Source organism: Phodopus roborovskii, unplaced genomic scaffold, assembly GCF_943737965.1.
Source record: "Phodopus roborovskii unplaced genomic scaffold, PHOROB, whole genome shotgun sequence".
In the NCBI taxonomy this organism is placed as follows: domain Eukaryota; kingdom Metazoa; phylum Chordata; class Mammalia; order Rodentia; family Cricetidae; genus Phodopus; species Phodopus roborovskii.
Window position 1 is genome coordinate 8,262,710 of NW_026126516.1, and position 21,838 is coordinate 8,284,547.

The 21,838-nt window shown below is 43.3% G+C and overlaps 1 protein-coding gene across 1 annotated transcript in view; it reads right to left on the minus strand.

The window, feature by feature from the left end:
- Positions 1-264: 264 nt before the first annotated feature.
- Setd3 (SET domain containing 3, actin histidine methyltransferase) overlaps positions 265-21,838 on the minus strand; it is a 51,097-nt gene continuing 29,523 nt past the window's right edge. The window contains exons 7-13 of the mRNA XM_051196580.1: positions 12,231-12,289; positions 11,428-11,542; positions 7,045-7,119; positions 6,058-6,224; positions 5,148-5,233; positions 2,510-2,670; positions 265-1,533 (exon numbers count right to left, since the gene is read on the minus strand). Coding sequence (XP_051052537.1) covers positions 1,135-1,533; positions 2,510-2,670; positions 5,148-5,233; positions 6,058-6,224; positions 7,045-7,119; positions 11,428-11,542; positions 12,231-12,289 — 1,062 coding nt within the window. The 3' untranslated portion in view covers positions 265-1,134. The remainder of the gene's footprint in view (positions 1,534-2,509; positions 2,671-5,147; positions 5,234-6,057; positions 6,225-7,044; positions 7,120-11,427; positions 11,543-12,230; positions 12,290-21,838) is intronic.

The window sequence follows — 21,838 nt, forward strand, 5'->3', positions numbered from 1 at the left end:
GAAAGCCAACCTTCCTTCTCTCTCCATCCTGTGGCCTGGGATCCCACTGGAGCATTGCTGGCAGCTTAAGCTGGGATGGGGCTGCTGCAGGCCTCGGGGCACCCAGGCATGCTCCCATCAAGTCTCTATGTCGTGATGAACCTGTAGCACGCCAACAGTCCTCAAATGGTCAGGGAATATGTGGGGTGGTCTGCATAAAAGCTTGACTCAGAGGGCCTGCCCTACTTCCAAAGAAAGGGAACAAACAAACAAACAAAACACCAGTCATGCTTTTCTTTTAATAAGGGGTTTTACTCAAAAGGGTAGGTTTGAAAATCTCTAGCTTGTGAAAACTGGGAAAGCCAGGGAGCTACCTCAGCCTGAACCCACTGCGTGAAGCTGTGTCTTTGACGACAGTCCACTGCCATCACTGGAAGTCAGTGTGCCTCTCTGAAATCAGAGTCAGCATTTAAAATTAAGGAAGAGGACAAGTTTTTAATACAGCAAAACAGAACACAAAAAAGAAAACAAATCCTTAGAAATCACTAGATATATGTGTGTATTTTATAATTAAGATCATCATCAACATTTTAAGCCATGGAAAATCAGGTTGCCACCTTACCTTTTCTTTTGGTACTGGGGATATTATTTTTAAGGAGAGGAAAAACAAGATTTGCCCAGAGCTCACTTGGCTTTCCTTCTTTCCACTGTGCCTCATCCCCACTGTTCGCTGAATACCTAGATTCCAACCTGGGCTCCTCAGCAGGAGGCAGAGCCAGCTTTCCCTCTGGACCAAGGATGGCAGGCCTGCAGAGCACAGCTGAGTGAGTGAGTGAGTGAGTGAGTGAGTGAGTGAGTGAGTGAGTACCGCAACTCTTCCCCCGGAAAGGCTGCAAGTGCCCACAACTGCTCTGCAGTCTCCCAAAGGCACCTCCTCCCTCTGTCGCTGCTGACTAGTTTGTTCGGCCCAGAAGCAAAATGGCAATCTTAATCAAAAAGGGAAGCTAGATCTTTAAAATAACTTAAAAATCACTTTTATATAAAGCAGCAAAAACATATTTTCCTCTCTGCGAAAAGAAAAAATGTTAATAAGAAACACGGCAATGTAGTGGGCTGTCCACAACTTCTGCTACACTGGATTCCCAAGAGTGCATCTCAGAGCCGCTCCTTCGCTTCGCTCCTGGTGTCTGAAGACTCCTCTTTGGTCCCATTAGGGATCACGTTTTCCCCATTGACGAGCCCGTTCTCAGCAGCCTTGGCTTTGCTGACAGTCTCCGTGAGGCTCAGAGACTCCTGCACACCTGCCTCCTCCTCCAGCTTCCTCAGAACCAGAGGGAGCCTAGAGTCCCCCACACCACCCTCCAAGAGTCCCAGGTCACTCTCCTCATATCTGGGCAGCGGAGCCCTCTCCTCCATGTGTTTGCGGTAGTACTCCCGGTTCACGGCTGCACTCTTTACTGCTTTTTCCAAAATTTCCTTTTCACCCAAGCGCAATTTGATGGCCATTGTAGCACGGACAGACAGGTCAGGGTTTTTCAAGACGATCTTATCTTCCTAGAGGCAGGAGACACCAAATTAATTTAAAGAAGTCTAGATCAGCAAAGCGGCAAAGAGCGGTAGGTTAGCCTGAGGGGGACAAGGGTGCTAGAAGCTATTCAGATCACCTAACAACTCAACAATGTCCATCAAGACTAGTTTGACTCATGAATCTTACATACTAAGTTGTATCTCTCAAAACAAAGGCCAAGTCAAATGGAGCCAATGCAAAAAGGAGGGAGTTGCTCACTTCAATCACCCTGACTGGGGCCCTCATGCTGGGCCCAGGGTGCAGGACATGCATTAAAAAATAAGAGACAGAAGAAGTCTTCCAGCCGGTCTGGTGTGCAGCCTGTGATCTAGCTAGTCAGGAGGCTGAGAATGGATGGTTACAAGTCTGAGGCTGGGGTGGGCTACAGAGCCCAGGGCAGTCTTGGTGAGGCTGTCCTAAGAGTAGAGAGGGCTGCAGCTTTTGCTGCACAGGCAAGGCTCCAGGGTTAATCCCCAGTCGCACCACATGCTGGTGCAAGAATAAGAAAGTGAAGGTGACAGAGGGACCAGGGTAGGAGAGTGATGAATGTTTTGAAGTGAAATATAATTCATGTTTGTGGTATCATCTGAATTAAAAACAGTTTTTAAAAGCACTAAGTTTGAATCAGACAGTGGTGGCGCATGCCTTTAATCCCAGCACTAAGGAGGCAGAGGCAGGCGGATCTCTGAGTTCCAAGCCAGCCTGATCTACAGAGCGAATTCCAGGACAGCCAGGGCTACACAGAGAAACCCTGTCTCGAAAAACAAACAAACAAATTTAAAAAGGCACCAAATTTGTAAAATTTATCAACAGATTAGCAATGCTGTTAAGTATACACATGATAAACAGAAAACACTGACAGCAAATAATAAATAGCAAATAAACATAGTCTTGCTAAGATTCAGAATACATTAAGGACCAGAAATGCAACAAAGCATGATATTCATTCATCGGTCTAATTACCTCAATCGTCGTTTTATATGTTTTTAAAAGAAGCGAGGCTCTATCTTCCAGGAATGTCCAAAGTTTGACCTCATTGTCCCAGCTGACAGGAAACTCAGAGTTCCCCAGAGTGAAGATCCTGTCAATGGCGCTGTCCCCTAGCAAATGTTCTTTCAATTCCTCTACAAGGAAGACACACAGTAGCCAGTCAGGAAGGAGCAGCACGGCCCTCATTTTAACAGGCCCCTTCTAGGCCTCCACATCACCAGCATATTCCAGCCTCTTTCAGACTCTCTGAGCAGAGGCAGAAGGTCACGGGAGGCCTCCCCGAAAGGCAGTGTATGGGTGCAGCCCTGAAGACGCACCCCACTACCACTCTCTCCTGAGGGACACTGAGAGCGAGTGTCCTTCTACAGACCCTCCATGCCACGCCCTCATTATCACAGACCCTTTCTTTCCAGACCCACCGGGATCAAAGGCACTGAGTGGAGCTGAAGGAATGGTTCAGGGTTAAGAACACTGGCTACCCTTCCAGTGGTCCCAGGCTCAATTCCCAGCACCCACATGGCAGCCCATAACCGTCTATAACAACAGTCCCTTTGTGGGAACTGCACACACATGGTATACAGTCATACACGCAGGCAAGCAACTCATACATAAATAAATTAAAATGAAAAAAAAAAGTCTTAAAGACACTGAGGAGAGTCACTATCCTCCTGGGACCCTCCAAGTGGTAATTATGTGCCCATCTTATAACAAGGAAGTCAAAGACGGGAGGGAACAAGTACATGGACTATAGAAATCTTAGTCAAGGAGAAATGAGCCTCTTTCTCACTCAAGGAATTTAAATTACACATAAACACAACCTCTCAATCACCTTCAAAACTATATGTAGGAAGGAAGAATTCAGCAATGGCTCTGAGCAGTTTATCTCCTGCCCATCCTATTCAGTTCAATAAACACACCCATGCTTCTTATGTAACTGTGAGACAGGATCTCTTTCAGAGCAAAATGCCCTACAGCTGTCACTATTTACAATTCAAATTGAGGAGCTGTGCTGCCAGCAAACCAAACTTTTATTAGTATTAGTTGGAGTAATTCAAAGAATACATCAATTGTCTTGACATGACAAATTGTCTTCTGATGACTGAAAAGAAACTAAAGAACAGCAAGAGACATAAAATGATTTTTAAAAATGCATGTTATCTAATGTTAAAAAAAACTATCCAGTTCTATGGTAAAATTCAGGGTTTTAAATATTTCACTCATCAGTTTATAACCTTTGTTTAGAGATAAAGATCTTTTAAAAAAAATCCACTTCCTTAGAAATAGAAAATTCTTTGTAGAAATCTCCAATGCTAAGTCCCTGCTGTCACTCCTCCCAGCCCGAGCTCACACTGCAGGACAGGAGGGAGAGTGCAGAGAAGCTGGATGCAGCTCATGGAACATGCAAAGCAGCTGCTGACCTGACCCTAGACAACAAACCAGGCATCCCTCCCTCAGAGATCCCCAAACCACTCCCCTTCCCAAGGCCCCAGTCTGGCCACCCTAAGGACACTCACTCTGCAGAGAGGATCACCCTGCTCCACCTTTCCCCCTCCTTCCCCACATGTGAAGACACTGATCCATGAATTCTATTACCTGCACATCAGCAGGGACCTGGGGACGGCTGGGGCATGAACTCTGAGAGTGAGTTGGTCTGAGTCAGGTTGTTTTTTACTAGCTGAGTATCCCTGGCCTAAGCAACCATATTCTTTGAACTGGAGACTGCATCAATGCAACAGGGTACAACTCACAAGACACAAGAGGTGGAAATACAGGCAGCACCATGTTGGGCATTCTGCAATGCACTGCACAAGCTGCAAGATGGCCATTACCAATCTCTCTCTCTCTCTCTCTCTCTCTCTCTCTCTCTCTCTCTCTCTCTCTCAAATACAAAGAAATCCACAGATCATCCTAGCTTATGCTCACAGAAGCTCCTGCATGAGTGGCAGTGAAGCTCTGGGAGGTGCCTGCTCTTCAAGGACAGCTACCCTGTCTCACTATGGTTCTGTAAAGGGTCTATATTGCCTACCTACATTCCAGGACTAAGTTCCTGTTTATCCAGCTCCCTGAACCCACAAGAGATGGGGGTGAGACACTAAGGAACAGCCACTTCTCTGTGGCCAAAATGGACTGCTCTAGCCAGTTACACTTTCCCTAATTCTCAGGCAGCATTGTTATAATTAAAAAAAAAAAAAAAAAAATTGTCTGTTCAGTCAATGCGTCACTTATTCTCTAGCCAGGCCGTTCTGCACAGGACAAACGAAACCTCAGGACCAGTGTTGGAGCACAGTTTAGGACCAAAAACAAAAGCACAGCAAGCTCTGATGACTTGTTCTAAGCTAATATAAAAAATGGGTGAGCAATACATGGACTTCATCCTTCCTGGCTCTGGCTAGGAACATTTCGTTGAATACAGCTGCTGTCTGCAGTATTTTTTACCCTCTCCAGATAGATATCTGGCCTCTGCCATCCCAGTGTACTTTCTCCAATATTGCCAGCATCCCTCCACCAAAGAGTCCTTCCCATTTCAAGGATTTTATCTTTAATCTGACTCCCCATGCTTTACATTTTCACAATTTAAAAAAATCTTTTTCTCATCTGAAATGACTTTTACCTTCAGTCATACAGAATACTCGGAGAAAAGCCAGAAGCTGGGCAGAGATGGGCGGCTCAGTAAAATGCAATGCAAAAACACTGGATCTGAAAAAAGCAAAATCTGAGGTCAGCTCCACAGCTCCTCCACAGGAAGGTGTCCGTCCGGTCCACAAACAAGCAGTGGTCCTCACTACACGAAGACATGCACTTGAAAAGTGTGAAGGGGGCGGGTGGGGAGGCCCTGCCAGGCACTGGTGGCCCCTCCCAGCATCCCTGCTGCCAAATGGCCTTACTCTCAGGACACATGCTCATGGTGAGAGAATTAAACACACCCACAGTCCTTAAGACACATTAACAATAATTCATGTTGAGTTCACACTTTATCATTAATCAAATATTGACAAGTTCACTAAAAAAAGTTCAGATAATCCATTTTCATTAAGATTGGTTCCTCTAGTCCCTGGAGGACTAATAAATCATAATTCTCACCTTCTTTACCATTTCACACCTTAGATGCAAAAAATTTTGAAGACTCTAACCAGAAATTCATGGAATCACTGAGGATCATGGCTTCATTACAGAAACTAATGGTGGCAAAGACTTAAATAAAACAAATTGATCCGGGTCATTAGCCTTTTCAAGGTGAAAGACATTAATGATACCAGAGCACTTATTGAACTTAACGAGGACTGCAGGCCATAGCCCCCGGAACTGGCTGTGAACGCTGCTAGCGACACAATTATGTCTATCTGGAAGTGCTGGTAAATCACCACACATCTCCAAGGTCTAAATTTGCTGTGTAACAGGGATAAAGGGATTAAGGCACAGTACTGTGGAGAAGTTTTTATTAACACACCAATTAAACACTATGCAATGGAAATACTGCATGTACCACAGGAAAGAGCCAACCCATATTTTTTTCTACTTACGTTGGGATGCCAGCGCGAGCCAAGACCTCAGCCTTCATGGCGTAGAGCCTGTCACTTTTACTTACTCCAAGCTTTATTTTCACTCTGTCGTGTGAATTATTGTCAAAGAAAAACCCACTGTGGATCACAAACTCTGCATTTGACCGAGTGCCATAAAAAATGTAAATCTGAGATGCAGTAAAGAAAAAAACAGAAGAACATAAAACAAACTTAGTATGTATTCTTTTTTTTTAAAGTTGATTTGTTTGTTTGTTTATTATGCATACAACATTCTGCCTTCATGTATTCCTGCAGGCCAGAAGAGGGCACCAGATCTCATTACAGATGGTTGTGAGCCACCATGTGGTTGCTGGGAATTGAACTCAGGACCTCTGGCAGAGCAATAAGTGCTCTTAACCTTTGAGCCATCTCTCCAGCAAAGCTTAGTTCTCATATGTTAATGCTACTTTACATCAGCAGACAGACTTTTAACCACACATCCATTTGGTATAGCATGATGCATGGAAGGAAAAGATGTGCAATCCTAACTTCCCAAACTTTTATCTAAAGAGAGTAAAGCCAAGCCCTTATATCTGCTATTACTAGGCAGGGAGAAAGGGAGGTACATGGAGATACTGACCCAGGATTGCTAAGCCTCTCATCCAACTCCAGCCAGCCCCCTCTTAAACTGCTCTTTAGGATGTGCTATGTCTTCCTTCCCTTCTGAAACAGGAACATTCTAGAACAGGCATTTAAATTAACTCCTGTCAGAACCCACTTCCACAGCCCCTGCACCTTCACACTAACAGAGGGTTGTGCTCTTTTCTGTACAAAGAGCTACACTGTTTTCCTTTGGATGGAAGTGTAATTCCAAGCATCTTTCTGTCTCTTTGGTCAGAAAACAATGTTAAGGATCAACATCCCAGCTCCTCCCTATGCTCAGTGTCTCTTAGGATGACCAAAGCCCACAGGCTGGCTCACAGCTAGTGGCAGAACCCTGAGACCTACCTGATCTCCAGCCTGGAAGTCCTGTAGGGCTACGCACTCACAGCGGTCATCTTCCAGGTTATAACCAGTGGTGATCTAGGCAGGAGAGAAAGACGGTGATGAAGCAAATGTCCTTCAGGACAAAGGGGTCTGCGTGCTGACAGGGACAACAATGACTTTGAGGACTCCAGCAAAGAGCTAGTGAGGGTGTCAGTCATTTCCATGACCAACAAAGTTTGTGCAGGGAATTGCAGTACTGAAGTAAATCTCTCTTGGGAGGTCTCCACCAATCATACCATTATAAAATCACTACCTGAGTAAGGTCTCCACGATGACCGTCACATGCCCACACCGGGGGTGGGGGCGGGGCTCTCTGGGTGCCTGTATTTACTTAGAAGTGTTGCTTTTGTATAACTTTTGTAGTGAGAAACCGATGTGGGGGCAGGGTCCAGCTCAGTGGTAGAGCACTGCATGAGGCCCTGGACTCTTTCACCAGCAATACAAAAAAGTGGGTTTTCCCACTACACAAGAACCAAGCGGACAAGAAAAGTGGCTGCTTCTATATTACAGATATATTTTGTTCTGTAATTACAAAGTCACCTAAGATTTTCAGCTAAGAGATATAAATGTGAGCATTTCTAAGTCCATATGGTACAGACAGCACAGGAAAGTCTCCCATCCTGACCACAGCCCACGTCTTCTCCAGGCACACCTTTCTTGGCAAGGGCCTCTGCACACAATACACAGAAGTGACTGCTCATAACTACCCAGGAACTCTTAAACACCCTTTTTATTCAGTTTCCCTTGTGACCTCAGCTCTTACCCTTGCTTTAGCAGCATCTGCGAGGCCCTCCTAGGCAGTATAAGCTCCTGTACTACGGTTCTTTCTGCTGACCACACAGTGACTCTGGAGGCCTCAGAACATGGTGTTGTCATATAGGCCACTGTTCTGTTCCCTCTTGAACAGAGCTACCTTTAACTCCTGGTCTGTTCTGAGACTATGAAACCTTTCTTCTTTCTGGAGTACCTTCCCCTGTTCCACCTCCTCATCCTCCCCTCTCAAGCTGCCACTACATGTATCTGTACACTTGTGTCCCCCACTCTCCAGGAGACCAGGAGTGTCCATCAAATCAGAGTCCCCAGCGCTTGATGGACAGTCACTAACACCCAACACTGCCTTTGAAAGGACTGCCTTGAGGACAGACTCCACGGGGAGAGACAAAGGCCCAGATTGATGCCCCATCCCTGAACACTGCCAGCCTCCTAGACTATAAACTTGTCTGGCTCCTTTTGGCCACACTCAGTCCGTCTTAGAGAATCACAGACTCATTAAGTCCCACCACAGGAGCAAGAGTGCCACACGCTCACTCCCTCAAACATGCAGAGGGCATGATCATTTCAATCATTTTTCAGTTTCCTCCTAGCGCGCCTCTATCTGCACTGTGCAGGAGAAAGGAATGAAGTAATGCATACTTGTTGATTCACCTTGGAAAAGACAGTACAAAACTGAAGAAACAGATTGCAGCTGTGTCTGTGTGTCCTGCTATTTCGTCCTAGGCCAGAGCATGTGTGCTGGTGAATTCGAAGCACAGAACACTAGAATACGACCTCCCAAAATAATGTGTGGAGGTCAGCCAGCTGTGGAGGAGTACCACCTGTAATCCTAGCACTTAGGGAAATTGAAGCCCAAGGTCATGGCTACAGAGCCATGTAGTCCAGGCTACAAAAGACTTCATTAAAAAAAAAAAAAAAAAAAAAAAAAAAAAAAAAGAACTATAATGCCTAGGCAATGCAGGAAATACACAGAGGGCAAGAAGGGGGCCTATGTGACAGAAGTGATACTGAGGGTGCCCTCACCTGACGATCTTCGAGTCTCATTAGCATCTGAGGGACAAATGTTCTGGGCAGGGGCAGCAGCAAGCACAAAGGTCCTGAGGTAGGTTGTGCTGGTGTTAGGGACAGCAAGAAGTCAGAGGTGGGGGAGGCCTGTTCGTGTTTATGGAAGCAGGGTTCTGCTCTAAGCATCTTCAATAGCTAACTAGGAGGGCCCTCAAAGACTTTTCCTCACTGACTGACAGTCCTATGTATACACTCACCACAACACATGCTGTAAACCACTGAGCAGAATCCTTCAGGAAAGAAATTCAGTCAATTCTGTTAATTTTAGGCAGATCAAGCAAGATTTAAAGATACATATTTCCAAGAAGAGGGAAATGGCTCAGTGGGTAGAAGCTGGCTGTATGTGCACAAGAATCAGACTTGGATCCCTAGCATCCACATTAAATAAACACACACGCCCAAGCATAGTGGTGTGTACCTTTAACACCATGGGGGTGGGGGGACCTCCTAGACAGCCAGGCCAAAGCAGTGAGCTTCAGGGTTAATGTGGGAGACCTTGTCTCAAAAACTCAGGGGGAAGAAGACTAGAGGAAGCCTCCACCCACACACACTGACACACCTGTGGACATGTGCACATGGGAGAGCACAGGCACACAAAGGCATGTTTTCTACAGCTTAGGGCGGGGCCTTGTGACCTTTTCAAGCCTGCTTGCCCAGGTCGCAAAGGACTTCACTCTCATTCTCCAAAACCCTAGGCAGAGCTGCTCCTGCCTTCCACCATGCTGCTGCTGTGGAGGGCCCATAGGGGTCAGGACTTCCGTTAAAAGCACACCGCACCAGTGGGCACACCTTTCTCCTGAGCTCCCCTGTGAGAGCCCGGCAGCCTAATAGTATGAAGACAGTCAGCACAGGCAAAGAGGGAAACCCTCTGCTTGAAAAGTCAGATTTCACTGCAAAAGGAAGCTAACTGATACACAGGACACACAGATTTCCAGTTTGAAAACTCCATTCCTTAAAGCTTGCTACACCCAATGTCCCACGAAACCTTGTGACAACGGGAACATATCAACAAAGGTGTGGTGGGTCACAAGCCACACAGATTACATTAGAGAAGAACATATGCCAAGAGCTGCCTGTTGGTCTGACTTTGAGATAAACTCGAGTGCACAGCTTCATCATACTGGCAGGGAAGGAACTCCAAGGCCCAAACTCTGCTCGCCTACAAACACGCTAGGGTGATGCCACCAATCAAAGGACAGGAGAGCAGAGCCCTGAGCTGCAGCAGCCTTCTGAGCAGCTAGTAAACCAGAAGAAACTGGGGTCGCAGGGAAGAATGGCTGACTTTACTAGAGGCTTCTGTGTTGTTTAATCTTTTCCATTTGTTAAAACTGGAAATGAAAACAAACTTTAATGATCAACTGAGTTTGGGAAACGGTGATCTAGTTCACATAAAGAGGGAAAAAGAAAACACAGGGTTCAGATATTTAGAGCTACTTGAATTTTTTTTTTTTTAAATTTCAACCTTATCATCAGTTTAAAAATATCTCTAAAGGAGGAAAAAAAAAAAGACAAAGAATACAAAATTATATTCATTAATGAAACAGGACTATTTCTTAGTTCTGTTAATTAAATTAAGCATATCTAAATTAAGACAAAATGTAATTATAAAAGTGTAATTTGTCCTTGCTACAATTTAAAAATTGTTAAGATCTGAAAGACTACCAGAATTAGCAGGACAGTCTGCCTCAAGTGCTTGGCGTACAGCGCATGTGCTCTGGCCGCTGTATAGATGTGAAATAATCATTTTCAGCATTTCTTTAATCTATTTATAATATGGCTAATAATAACAGAGCAAGCTGGCACTGAGAAGCAGGAATCAAACCCAACTCACCCTTCCGACTAGCAGTGCTGAAGACTTCAGAATGATCTGGGTTTTGTCACCCTCTAAACGTTGAAGACTAGGGAGTCCTCAGCAGACAAAACTTCAGCCCCACATTGCCTGGGACCTGCCCTCCTCCTTCACAGATCAGACACAGGAATACCTTCCTATTTTCACTCTCAAGCCCTGCACTTGTGTCCAGAACCTCGAACACAAACCTCCCTACATATGGGCTCCTGAGCAAAGCAGGTAAATCAAATGGGTGAGGAGCAGAGCAGGACAAAGGGTGCAAATGAGTCATCAGAGGAGAAAAGAAAGTGCCAGAAGAGAGGAAGGCAGGAAAATGAAGTTCCCACCAATAAACCCACACTTGTGAGAGATTGAAAAAGGAAAGTGGTTCGTTCAGTCTATGACCCAGCAAGACAAGAAGAGGAATGAACGTTGAGAGCTAGGGCTGTGATTTGGAACACACGAGTGCAGTCACTGCAATTTCTCCAGTGGCCCAAGACTAGTGTTCTCAGTTTGCAGTCTGAAGAGGACACCCAGCTTCTATCAGAGACAGGAAGCAACAGGCTTTGCTTCTGCTTGTCCTGGTAGGAGCTGACAAGGGGAAACAGGAAGCCAAGCAGAACGTCCACCTAGAAGCTCAGCAGCCTCCAAACTCAACCCCAGGAGTAGATCTTTACCAGGCCGTTGGTATGATTGCACATGTCCCATAAAGGAATCAGGGCCAAGGTCACCCGGGAGCCGTCCTCTGTGGGAATTTGGTTTTGTCGTGTCATAACTGAAGAGACTGCCCACCTGTAACAAAAACAAAATAGGAGAATTAAGAGAAAACATCTAAAAGCCACCTGCAGGAGAGTTACGCAACCAGAAAGTGGGGGCTATGGAACGGCTCCCAGTGCTCAGTCCTTTTGATGCCACTTAGAGCTACTCCCAGAATTGAGGGGAGGAGAAAATGAAGCCCATGCAAGGAAGGGTGCTAAGAAGAGGCAGGAGCAGCAGGGGCCTCAGTCCTTAGCAACAAGGTGAGGAAGCATCCCCAGAGCCAGTTCCCCTCTCTCATCCACATGCTGCTTTAAGCCTCATTGACAGTGGGTGCTGTCTCTCCTCTCTAAGGTGTGTGTGAGATGTGGGCCATGACACTTTTATTATGTTGTGTGTAGGTCATTAACTTTTTTGTTCAAAAAGAATCCCCTCTTCACACCAGTGTAAGCTACTCAAAAGAGAAAAACACCTTTAGCAACACTTTGCCTAAATGTTAAGCTCAGACATCCTTGGGCTATCCAACCAAGCCAGTAGCATTACAGGTTCACTGCAGTTTCTAAGTGGCTGTCAAAGTGCCAGTGTTTATCAAGGCTGCTCTGGGACCACCCTAGCTCAGCGGCGTAAGTGGCTTCTGGCGGGTCACTTACTGATGAGCCTCCCTCACCTCCAGATTCTGTATTTCCTCAGAAACCATGCTTGACACAGTGACCCTTACACTAACCTGTAGTCCTCGTAAGTGAAAGAATCCTTCAAGGGCAGTTTGTTGGCATGAGGATGGGTCTGGGAACGAGTGGATTTAGGAAGCAGAGGTGAAAAGAGAAAAAAGGAAAACAGAAATCAGTCAGCAGAATTTCATTATTTAGCTGCTAACAGATCCTAACAAGAGCCAAATGAAGCAGGAGGCGTCCAGCCACGCAACTGAGGGATCAGCATGCTATTGTGCCCTCATACATCACTGTCAACTTAATTTGTTGTGCCCAGCGGCCGCCATAAATCTGCTCCTTCATACTTCGATCCCCGAACCCACAGACATCACACACAACATAGTATAACGTGGCCTGTCTTCACAAAGCAGGTCCACCCACTGCTAAAAGCACAAGCTCTGAAGGGAACAGCAGAGCCTGCAAAGCCAGGAGTGGGGGCTTGCCTATCCTGGGGTCTCACGCCCTATGACCAACTTTTAATCTCTTTGTATGTCACAAAAAGCAACACTTACAGGTCCTATAGTGTGCTGGAAATTATTCAACACTCTCTAACTTATATCACTTATGACAATCGACTTATGTGCAAATGAATTATTTACACAGTAAATGTGAATCAAACACAGGAAACCAAGCAAAGTCTCATGAGAACGAAGTGAATCTTACAAGTAAGATAAAGATGAAACAGACCAGCATTATTTTAAATGATTCTTTTTCCTAGACAAAAGAACATTTAATAAAATATCCAAAACTTCATACACAGGCAAAAATCTTATAGTTTCACATTCCTTCTTCACAAGTCCCCCTTCTTTAGACCTTTGAGCACTTAAGACTTTGTCTCAATTAAGAAATTAAAAGCTGTAACAGTGATTTTAATCTTTACTTTCAATTACAGTGTGATAGACAGATTGTAGCAAGTGATCAGATAACAAATGGTTGCTTCTGAGCTGGAGACAAGACTCTGCCGGAGCCCATCCTTGAGCCTGTTACTGTGGCTCTCTCCGGCTCTCTTCCTGAGCACAGTTTTGACTCCAGGTACTGGCAGCACAAATGTACTGTAATTCATCACCGCTCCCTGTAATGTGCTTGCTGGCACTGTGTGCAGGGCAGTAGGGGATGAGGTAAAAGTGGCTCAAACCGTAAATCAATTAGAAAACAAAAGCTTTTGCTCAGTGCACAATCTTAGGCAAATTATTTATTACAAAAGGCGGCCAATTGGGTGCTAGCTCCCAGGTGCCAGCATCTCCCCTCTTCTTAGCCCCATTTTAACCCTTTGAAAGAAAAGTCAAAACGTAGAAATACATTCACATAACCTTTAAGATGCACACTGGGCCAGCTGTAGAGGTGCACACCTGTAAACACCAGCCTGAGAGGCTAAGGTGGGAGGACCAAGAGTTTGAGAGCTGCCTGCACTACTAGAACTCAGCATAAATACCAGGAGATACAATGAAAATTTGTAGTAACAATGTGAAACTAAATGAGAGACTTTATGACAACATACAATATAGCACATGACATGGCATTCCCATCTGATTCAGAAAATGCTATCCCTAAGAAGGTCAGTAAGAGGACACGTCTGTTCCAGAGCCTGGAGACTGCCAAGAAGTATCTGCTGGGCTCTGGGGATACGAGGTATGTTTTCTTCTTAATCACTACATTTAGCTAAGACAGAGCCCAGATTTTCCTTTAAACATACTAATCAGCATAAGACCCTGTCTCCTCTCAAAACTAACCTGATAAGAAACTTCAAAATAGTAAACAAAATGGATCCTATTAATAAATTTTCCTTTTTCCTGTAATAAAATAAAATCTCATAGTATTGCATTATTGAGATCTTTGCACACCCAAGATGTCCCTTTTCAAAGTCTAAAAGGTGAGAAAATGTTTATTTTTTTAAAAAATATTTTAATTCAGCTGGGTGGTGGTGCATGCCTTTAATCCCAGCACTCAGGAGGCAGGGGCAGAGGCAGAGGCAGGCAGAACTCTGTGAGTTTAAGGCCAGCCTGGTCTATAGACCTAGTTCCAGAACAGCCAGAGCTATTACACAGAGAAACCCTGGCTTGAAAAAAACATATATGTAAGTATGTATGTATGTATGTATGTATGTATGGTGTATGTGAGTGTGTATGTGTGTATATACATGCACACACACAAACATATTTACTTCAACTATGGTATTTACTACAGCCTTTTGGAGGTTGGCAAATTCCTATGTGAAATCTCATACTCAAATTTTAACACCTTCCCCCTCAAAAGTCTGATATTAAGGAGGAAAAAAAGATGACAATTTTCAGTTTTCAAAACGACTTGAAGATTCTACCAACAGCTGAGTATCTTCAGACAGCCTTGGATTCCTAAGGAACATGGATGACCACTCCAGGGCCAAGTGGTGGAAGGGAAGGTTAACTCCAATGTGCTCTGTCCAATAATTTACATATATCCTACATGACCTAATAGTCCTGACCCCCAAAAAAAAAAAAAAAACACCTCATTAAAAATGTGTAAGTACATTTTCAGGTAGAAGTTAACTATTCTTTTTCTCTGTGGTTATATAGTATTTTGAGAAGCCATTAGAAATAGTTTTTCTCAAAACACAGGGTGTGTCTAGTACACAAGATTCTGGTGTAAAAGCCAGTCTACAGTGACACATGAACTTAGCAGTTAGATTGAAGCAAAATGTATCACTGAGAGCCTGAGCAGGGCTCTCATTGCTGTGACGCCAGTGCCATCTACTGGCGACATGGAAGAGCGTGCATGCAATCCCTACCAGCAACGCTGGGATAGCCTACAGTGTTTTCAGTTTCAAATGAATAAAACCACATTTCTAAAAAACAAAAACAAAAAACAACAACAACCCATACCTCTCATACAATCATGTTTATATAGTACTCTTCAAGGTTCTTGAGGTATTCAATGTAAAAAATAATTCATCTATAGTTTAATTTAATATTTAATGAAGGAAATAAATGGCCTCCTTTAAAAAAAATGAACAAAGACAAATGCTGATTCCAAACAATTTTCATTTAATACCTAGATAGAATATTTTTTTAATAAATCACTTTCACCCTTGTCTAAAATTAATTTGAAGTGAACTGAGAGCTTCTTAAATGCCCTCTCTCACATGAACATATTCAAACTCCTAGTACACGGCAAGAATATTCTACTCCCTCTGGAGTAAACTGGAGTAAACCAGCTCAAGCCCATCCTTCATCCTGATACTTTACCAGCACTTTCAAGATCCTCCAGCCAGTCCAAACAAGACCTTCACTCTCGGTGACCAACTGATTTTAGTGGCTATTGTTTCCCAGACAGAGATCTGTGTAGGCTGGGGTACAGGGCACCCTCAAATTGACACAAGAAGCAGGCCTCCAAGGCAGGGGCCCACTCTGAAACCAGACATAGGTCTTCTTTCAAATCACAAGAAACAAATGGTTTTCAGTTCTTGAGCATAACTAATACCTAAGGTTGGAGAAGCAAATATCTGCCAGTGCTGTTGACATCACACAGGGGGCAGGCCAGCCTTACTTCTAAAGCCAGGGCTGTTGACACACACCTGCCATCTCAGTTTCCTGGGAACCACAGGCCAACCGGGGCTATATGGACAAACCCTACCTCAAAAACAAGTGAAAATAAAAAAGATTCTAGAATCTCTGTGCAAAGCCAAGTAGGCGACCCTCTAAAGCAATCTCTCACTGCCTTCTCCATCCAAAGGAGGCATCCTCCTTGAGAAACAGCAATATTGTGCCTAGGACAAAATAATCACTATGTTTGGGAAAGATTAATATCTAAAATTGTTTGTTTGGCTTCAATAAAAAGGAGCAATATTGCTAAATATGTAAGTATGACATTTTGAAGAATTTACCATATTGCATGGGTCTGGTAGCAGTGCTTAAGGAAATTAAAAACCACTACAGTCAGCATAGTTGATCCTTATTAAAGCTCTGTCATGAACTATCACTCACATAAAACAAAAATAAACCAAGAAGAAATTTAAATAAAATCTATGGATTATAAGTGTTTGAAGATGGAAAAATGAATGATATTCTGGCTTTTAAAATTGATTTAGCATGCAGCTTCTCTTTATAGTCCCTTGATAAAAATGAAATCTCCCTAACAAACACTTAATAAAACCTGTCAATATCTCTGAAAAGAAAAATGACACAAATGCATTAAGTATTAAATACCCTTGGAAAAAGTCACATATTCCATGAATTTTTGATGTACTATCTTGACATTAATGTAAAACCTTGATATTTATAATTGACAGATATTTAATAAAGTATAAAAGAAGATGGCTGCTTTGCAGCATGCAAATTCCTCAGGCTGATCAGAGAGGAAAGATACAGGGTGCACTTACATTAAATAAACAGTTACTGTGCGTCACACAAATCAGCTACAGTCTTATTTTAAGCTCTTACAACAAACCTCTGTGAAGAACCAAAACAAGCATACTCCATTATTATGTGGATCCCTAATCCAGAAACATTTAGTATGCGAAGCAGCTTCGAAACACTAATAGTTCTGCACAGGAACAAAATGCATTTGAATTAAGGGTGGTTTTGTGTTTAACACTGAGAAAAACGCATTTGTAAACATCTTAAAATGCACTTACATGAATATGGCTAGGTATTTCCTAAACAATTCTCAAATGAAACAAATTTAACCTAAAGAAAGGCTGAAAAACAGTGAGGAGAAAAGAAAGATTCCAACACTAAGAGACTAGAGCATGAATCTTCCAAAACCCACCATCGCTTGGCTAGAGTCATTCTTATGCCAGGACTGCGATGTTTCAGGAGGCCAACTGAGTACAGTCGTTTCAGAGAGAAATTCAAATATGCTAAAAGGGAAGTCAATCACTCTATAACAATGACTCCTAAATATCATATTCTAAAGAATTTACAACTATTGCAATGCATAATCAATCTCAAAATACACATGGCAGTCCAGCAACTGCTCTTCTCAACAGCTAAGGGAATGCATTTTATAAGTTACACCTAAGCTTGTTCTGATGAAAAGCCATAATACCAAGTAATTAAATTAATATGAAAACACATCATGTTTACATGACTTAAAAGGGACAGTTGAATTCATCTGCCAAAGACAGACACACTTAACTCCCAAGATGGGTCCTATTTCTCTTATTGCTACTAGAATGATACAAGACACAGAACTTCACATCTGCTTTTGGGGTGGGCACAGTCATGTATGCTTCACAACTGGATGCTTTGCAGGGATTTTGACAGAGCATCATCTGATGTAACACTCATAGGTACCTCAGCAAATCAAGCAAGAGAAAAGAGAAGCAACAGATAGCCCTGTGGACGAGGTCCTGCTGGCCTGGATGGAGCCCTTTTCTCTTCAAGACAATTACTAAAGAAGGAAAAGAGATTTCCCTGGAAAGAGGCGGAATAAAGGAGAGATGAAAGATGGGAACAAAAGGGAAGCCAGACACTGGACCATGACATTAAGTGACCAAGGCAAGCTGCAAACAGCACACATGCAGGACAGCACATTTCTGGGGGGTCAATGAACCTTTTTCTTGTACTTTATTTTCTAAGTGGATACAGCACAGTTTAACAGAAGGACAAATTATAAAACATCTATTGAATCTACAACTTAGTTTTGATGGCCATAAATCAGAATCAAAGTATGGTTCATATATTCAGCTCTTGAGGGAAAAATCAATTTTTAAGACCTTTATTTTTAAACACAGATTACATTCAATTCTTTGGGGAATTTTTTCATCATAAAGTTCTTCAAACTCACTCAATATAATCAAATAAAATTTTAACTACATCGATACACATTGAATCAAGACCTTCTGCTTTTCACTCCTATATAGAGTTTTTCTAGCAATATATGTCACCTTAAAATGACATTAGAGTAACACTATTGTTCATTACATTTAAAAAATGCTTTTTAGATGACTGGATGTATAATCTATGTACAATTTAAATTTAATTGCAGTTTGTTAAAACATTATAAAAAACACATCTCTGCAGTGTATATTAGTCAACATGTGTATATACCAAGGGACAATCAATCTACACTAAACTGAACCCAAATCAACCACATATGGGCTGTCAATCACATATTTATTCAAGTATTTACTAACTCAGAAAGAAAAGGCGTTAAGATAAATAAACAGTAGGCAATTATTCATCAGAAAAATCTCTAAAAAAAAGAAATCAGTCCATCAACAAATTTTGAGTGCCTTTGAGGGGAGAGGAAAACACAAAATTAATATTCTCAGAGGGTTACTGTCCAGGAAAGCCAGAGAAAGGTCAAAGAAAACAACACATGTAGGAAACCCCAGTTCTTCCACACTGCAGAGTCACATTCACAACTTCCCAGGTTCCCAAAGCCCTGTCACTCTAAGGCAAGTCCCCAGGGCCTTCAGTGAGCCACAAACACATATTTCCCTCCAAGAAGGAAAGCTTTCTTTCAAGTGAGGACATCTGTGTGACACAGGCACCTGAGAAATGGCAACCTGCACAGGCCTGGACAGCAGGCAAGAACATGCCAAGTGACAACTTTCCAAAACAACACCACTTCAAAGAACCCAGAGGAGCACTCCCAGGAAGCCTTTTTACACACACACACATACACACAGAGAGAGAGAGAGACAGAGAGAGAGAGAGAGAGAGACAGACAGACAGACAGACAGACAGACATATACAAGCACAAACACAGGCAGGCAAACACACACACACACACACACACACACACACAAGCACGCACGTATGCACACACACACACCCAGAAGCATATACACACACATAAATACACCACACAGACACACACAGCTTCTGGAAGCACCCTTGCCTCTCCCTCCTCCTTTCTGCCTTTTGTTTCTCAGTAGAGTCTGTCCCTGAGCAGCAGAGACCCTTGTCAAGCCTGTTCAACTGTCTCTGAACACATCTCTATCTTAGAGTTCATCAAGGGGTAAGCAAGATAAGACCAGCTCCCAGCCCACCCTGTGCACACACGTGTGCACACGCAACTGCTCACTGCAGTTATGCAGTGCTCAGCTGGGAAGATTGGCTGAGGAGACTGCTGTGCCATCTCAGAGCCTCCATCCAATCACCTGAATGAAATCTACTTTTTAAAACTTACTTTTACACCCCCAGCCTCAGACACCTCTGCTGACTGACTAAGCACAATCAAACCATGTTCCATCAAAAGGCCAATGTTTACTCAGAAGCAGCACAAACTTAACATTCCTCACTCTCAACATAATCAACAACACTACCCCACAAACAAAAGAAGGAGGAGCAAAGCAATTGTCTTATATGAACATGTTTTAATAAAAAAGAATTCTAGTGGCACATGGTGGCATATTTCTTTAATCTCAGCACTCAAGAGGTAGAGACAGGTGGATCTCTGCAAGTTCAAAGCCAGTCTGGTTTACAGAGTGAGTTCCAGATCAGCCAAGGATACTAGGTGATAACCTACCTCAAACAACAAAAAGCAAATAAACAAGCTATAATTATTTCAGCTTCACAATATACTGTTTTGTTTTTCATTGTCTAAGCTGGTGGGCCAGCATGTGACCAGGGTCAGGAGTGTGCACCTGGAGCCACTTCCTTTACAGGGTGGCTGACATCCAGAGTGCACCTCTAACTCTTGCCCTGGGAAAGGAACAGCCTAACTAGACACAGTAGAGCACTCTGTCTCCAGAAGAACAGGGGACAAACAACTGCCAGCTCTGTGCTCTGTGCAGGTGATGACAAGGACTTCATCTGTGTATATCCAACAAATACACCCAAAATAGCTAGCAGCAGCCTCATTCTATTGTCGAGGAAACTGGGGGACAGTTAACAACGATGAGGCTGGAACAACAACCCAGATGTCCCTATTCGGGAGTTTAGGGAAAAGGCTAGCTGTCCTCAATGTAAATGTACACTGCTTTACCACCAGGAGCTACAAAATGAAGTGCATGGCCAAGTGTCCAGCAGTAATGACAAGACTAACAGTGTGACCATTCAAACGGGAAGGAAAAGCACACATGTAATACACTGCAGACCTGGAGAGTCCCTACCTATCATAAGGCCTAGTTCCCCTCACAGCACATTAAGAAAAAAACACTGGTTCTGGCTACAACTCAGCAGCACAAAAGAGGCCCTGGCCTTGATTTGAACAACACCCCCATCCTTGCCTAGAAAACATAAACATATGTGCACACACACACACACACACACACATACACACATACATACATATGGTTCAGTCCTCTTTTTTTAACATTTTTTTAAAACACAGAGGTCATACATACAATTCATTTTCTGGTACTTTCTTATAGAATTATGCCACACTGGCATTCTAACCACTTCCAATATTTCATTATCTGAAATTCCTATCAGTTTCATGATAAATCTCAACAGCTCCATAGACACCCCACAGTTTTATTAATCACTGAGCCTGTACACTTCCAAGCTTTACAGTGGTGGCATCTTCTGGCTACTTTCAACCCTCCTAGTCATGTGGATAGCAAAACGGACTTTGGACTCTTAAATGAGAACAGCCCCCAGTTGGTGGAACTGTTTGGGAAGGATTGGCAGATGTGGCCTTGTTGGAGGAGGTGTGTCACTGGAGGCAGACTTTGAGGTTTCAAAAGCCCACAACATTTCCCAGTTAGCTCTCTCTGCCTCCTAACAGATAAGGATGTGAGCTCTCAGTTACTGAAACTATGAGCCCAAATAAACTCTTCTTCTGTATGTTGTCTTGGTCAAGGTGTTCATGGCAATAAAAGAGAACAGTAACTGAGACATAGCTTTTAAGCCTAAAGCAAGTTAAGAAGCTGGGAATCATGGCCCATGCAAGTAAACCCAGTACCTGGGAGGTGGTGGTATGAGGATTAGGAGTAGTTCAAGGCCAGACTGGGTTACATGAGGCATGTTTAAAAAACAAAACAAACAAACAAATGGATATCAAATAAGTATATGAGTAGTTAATGAGTTATAAACTTGAGGGGTACGCTACAGACTCTCAGAACTAACGGATGTCAATTCATCAGGACTTTAAAGAATACCAGCCATTTTGGTGTAATGTTTTGAGCCTTTATAATAGCTTAGGAGGACTGCACACTGAGAAGGTCTGCAAGACATCCACAGCCTCCATCCTCTACGTGAACCCATATATCATGCACACTACTCTATCACCAGCAGGTGTAAAGGCCCACTAGTGACAAAGCTACAAAGTCAAGGCTCTGTCCTTCCACATCCTGCCTGTGGCCGTTAGGTAAGCACTCAGTGCACATACCTCTGAATGAAGGTTAGCCTGGGATCAGAGGGTATGTAAGCAACCAACAAGTAAAAAACAGCTGACCTCATTTCTCATGAAGTTTCAAATTTTGAAGAGGGCAGTTTCTGCGTACCAAAAGAGAAAAATCCAACATGACTTCTCCAGGCTAATCAAGGCAAGACAACAGGTCAAACATTTTCACTGAGAGCTACACAGGCCTCTCAGCAAGACCACAGAACTTTCTCTTGTGGAATGAGCTCTGCTCTGGAAATCTAAGCTACTGCCTTTGCATCTTCGGTAACATACTGCCCTGAGATGTCACAAGTGACACATTTAACATCAGTGGTGAGTGTGCCTCTTAGGATCATAATGAACTGAACAATCA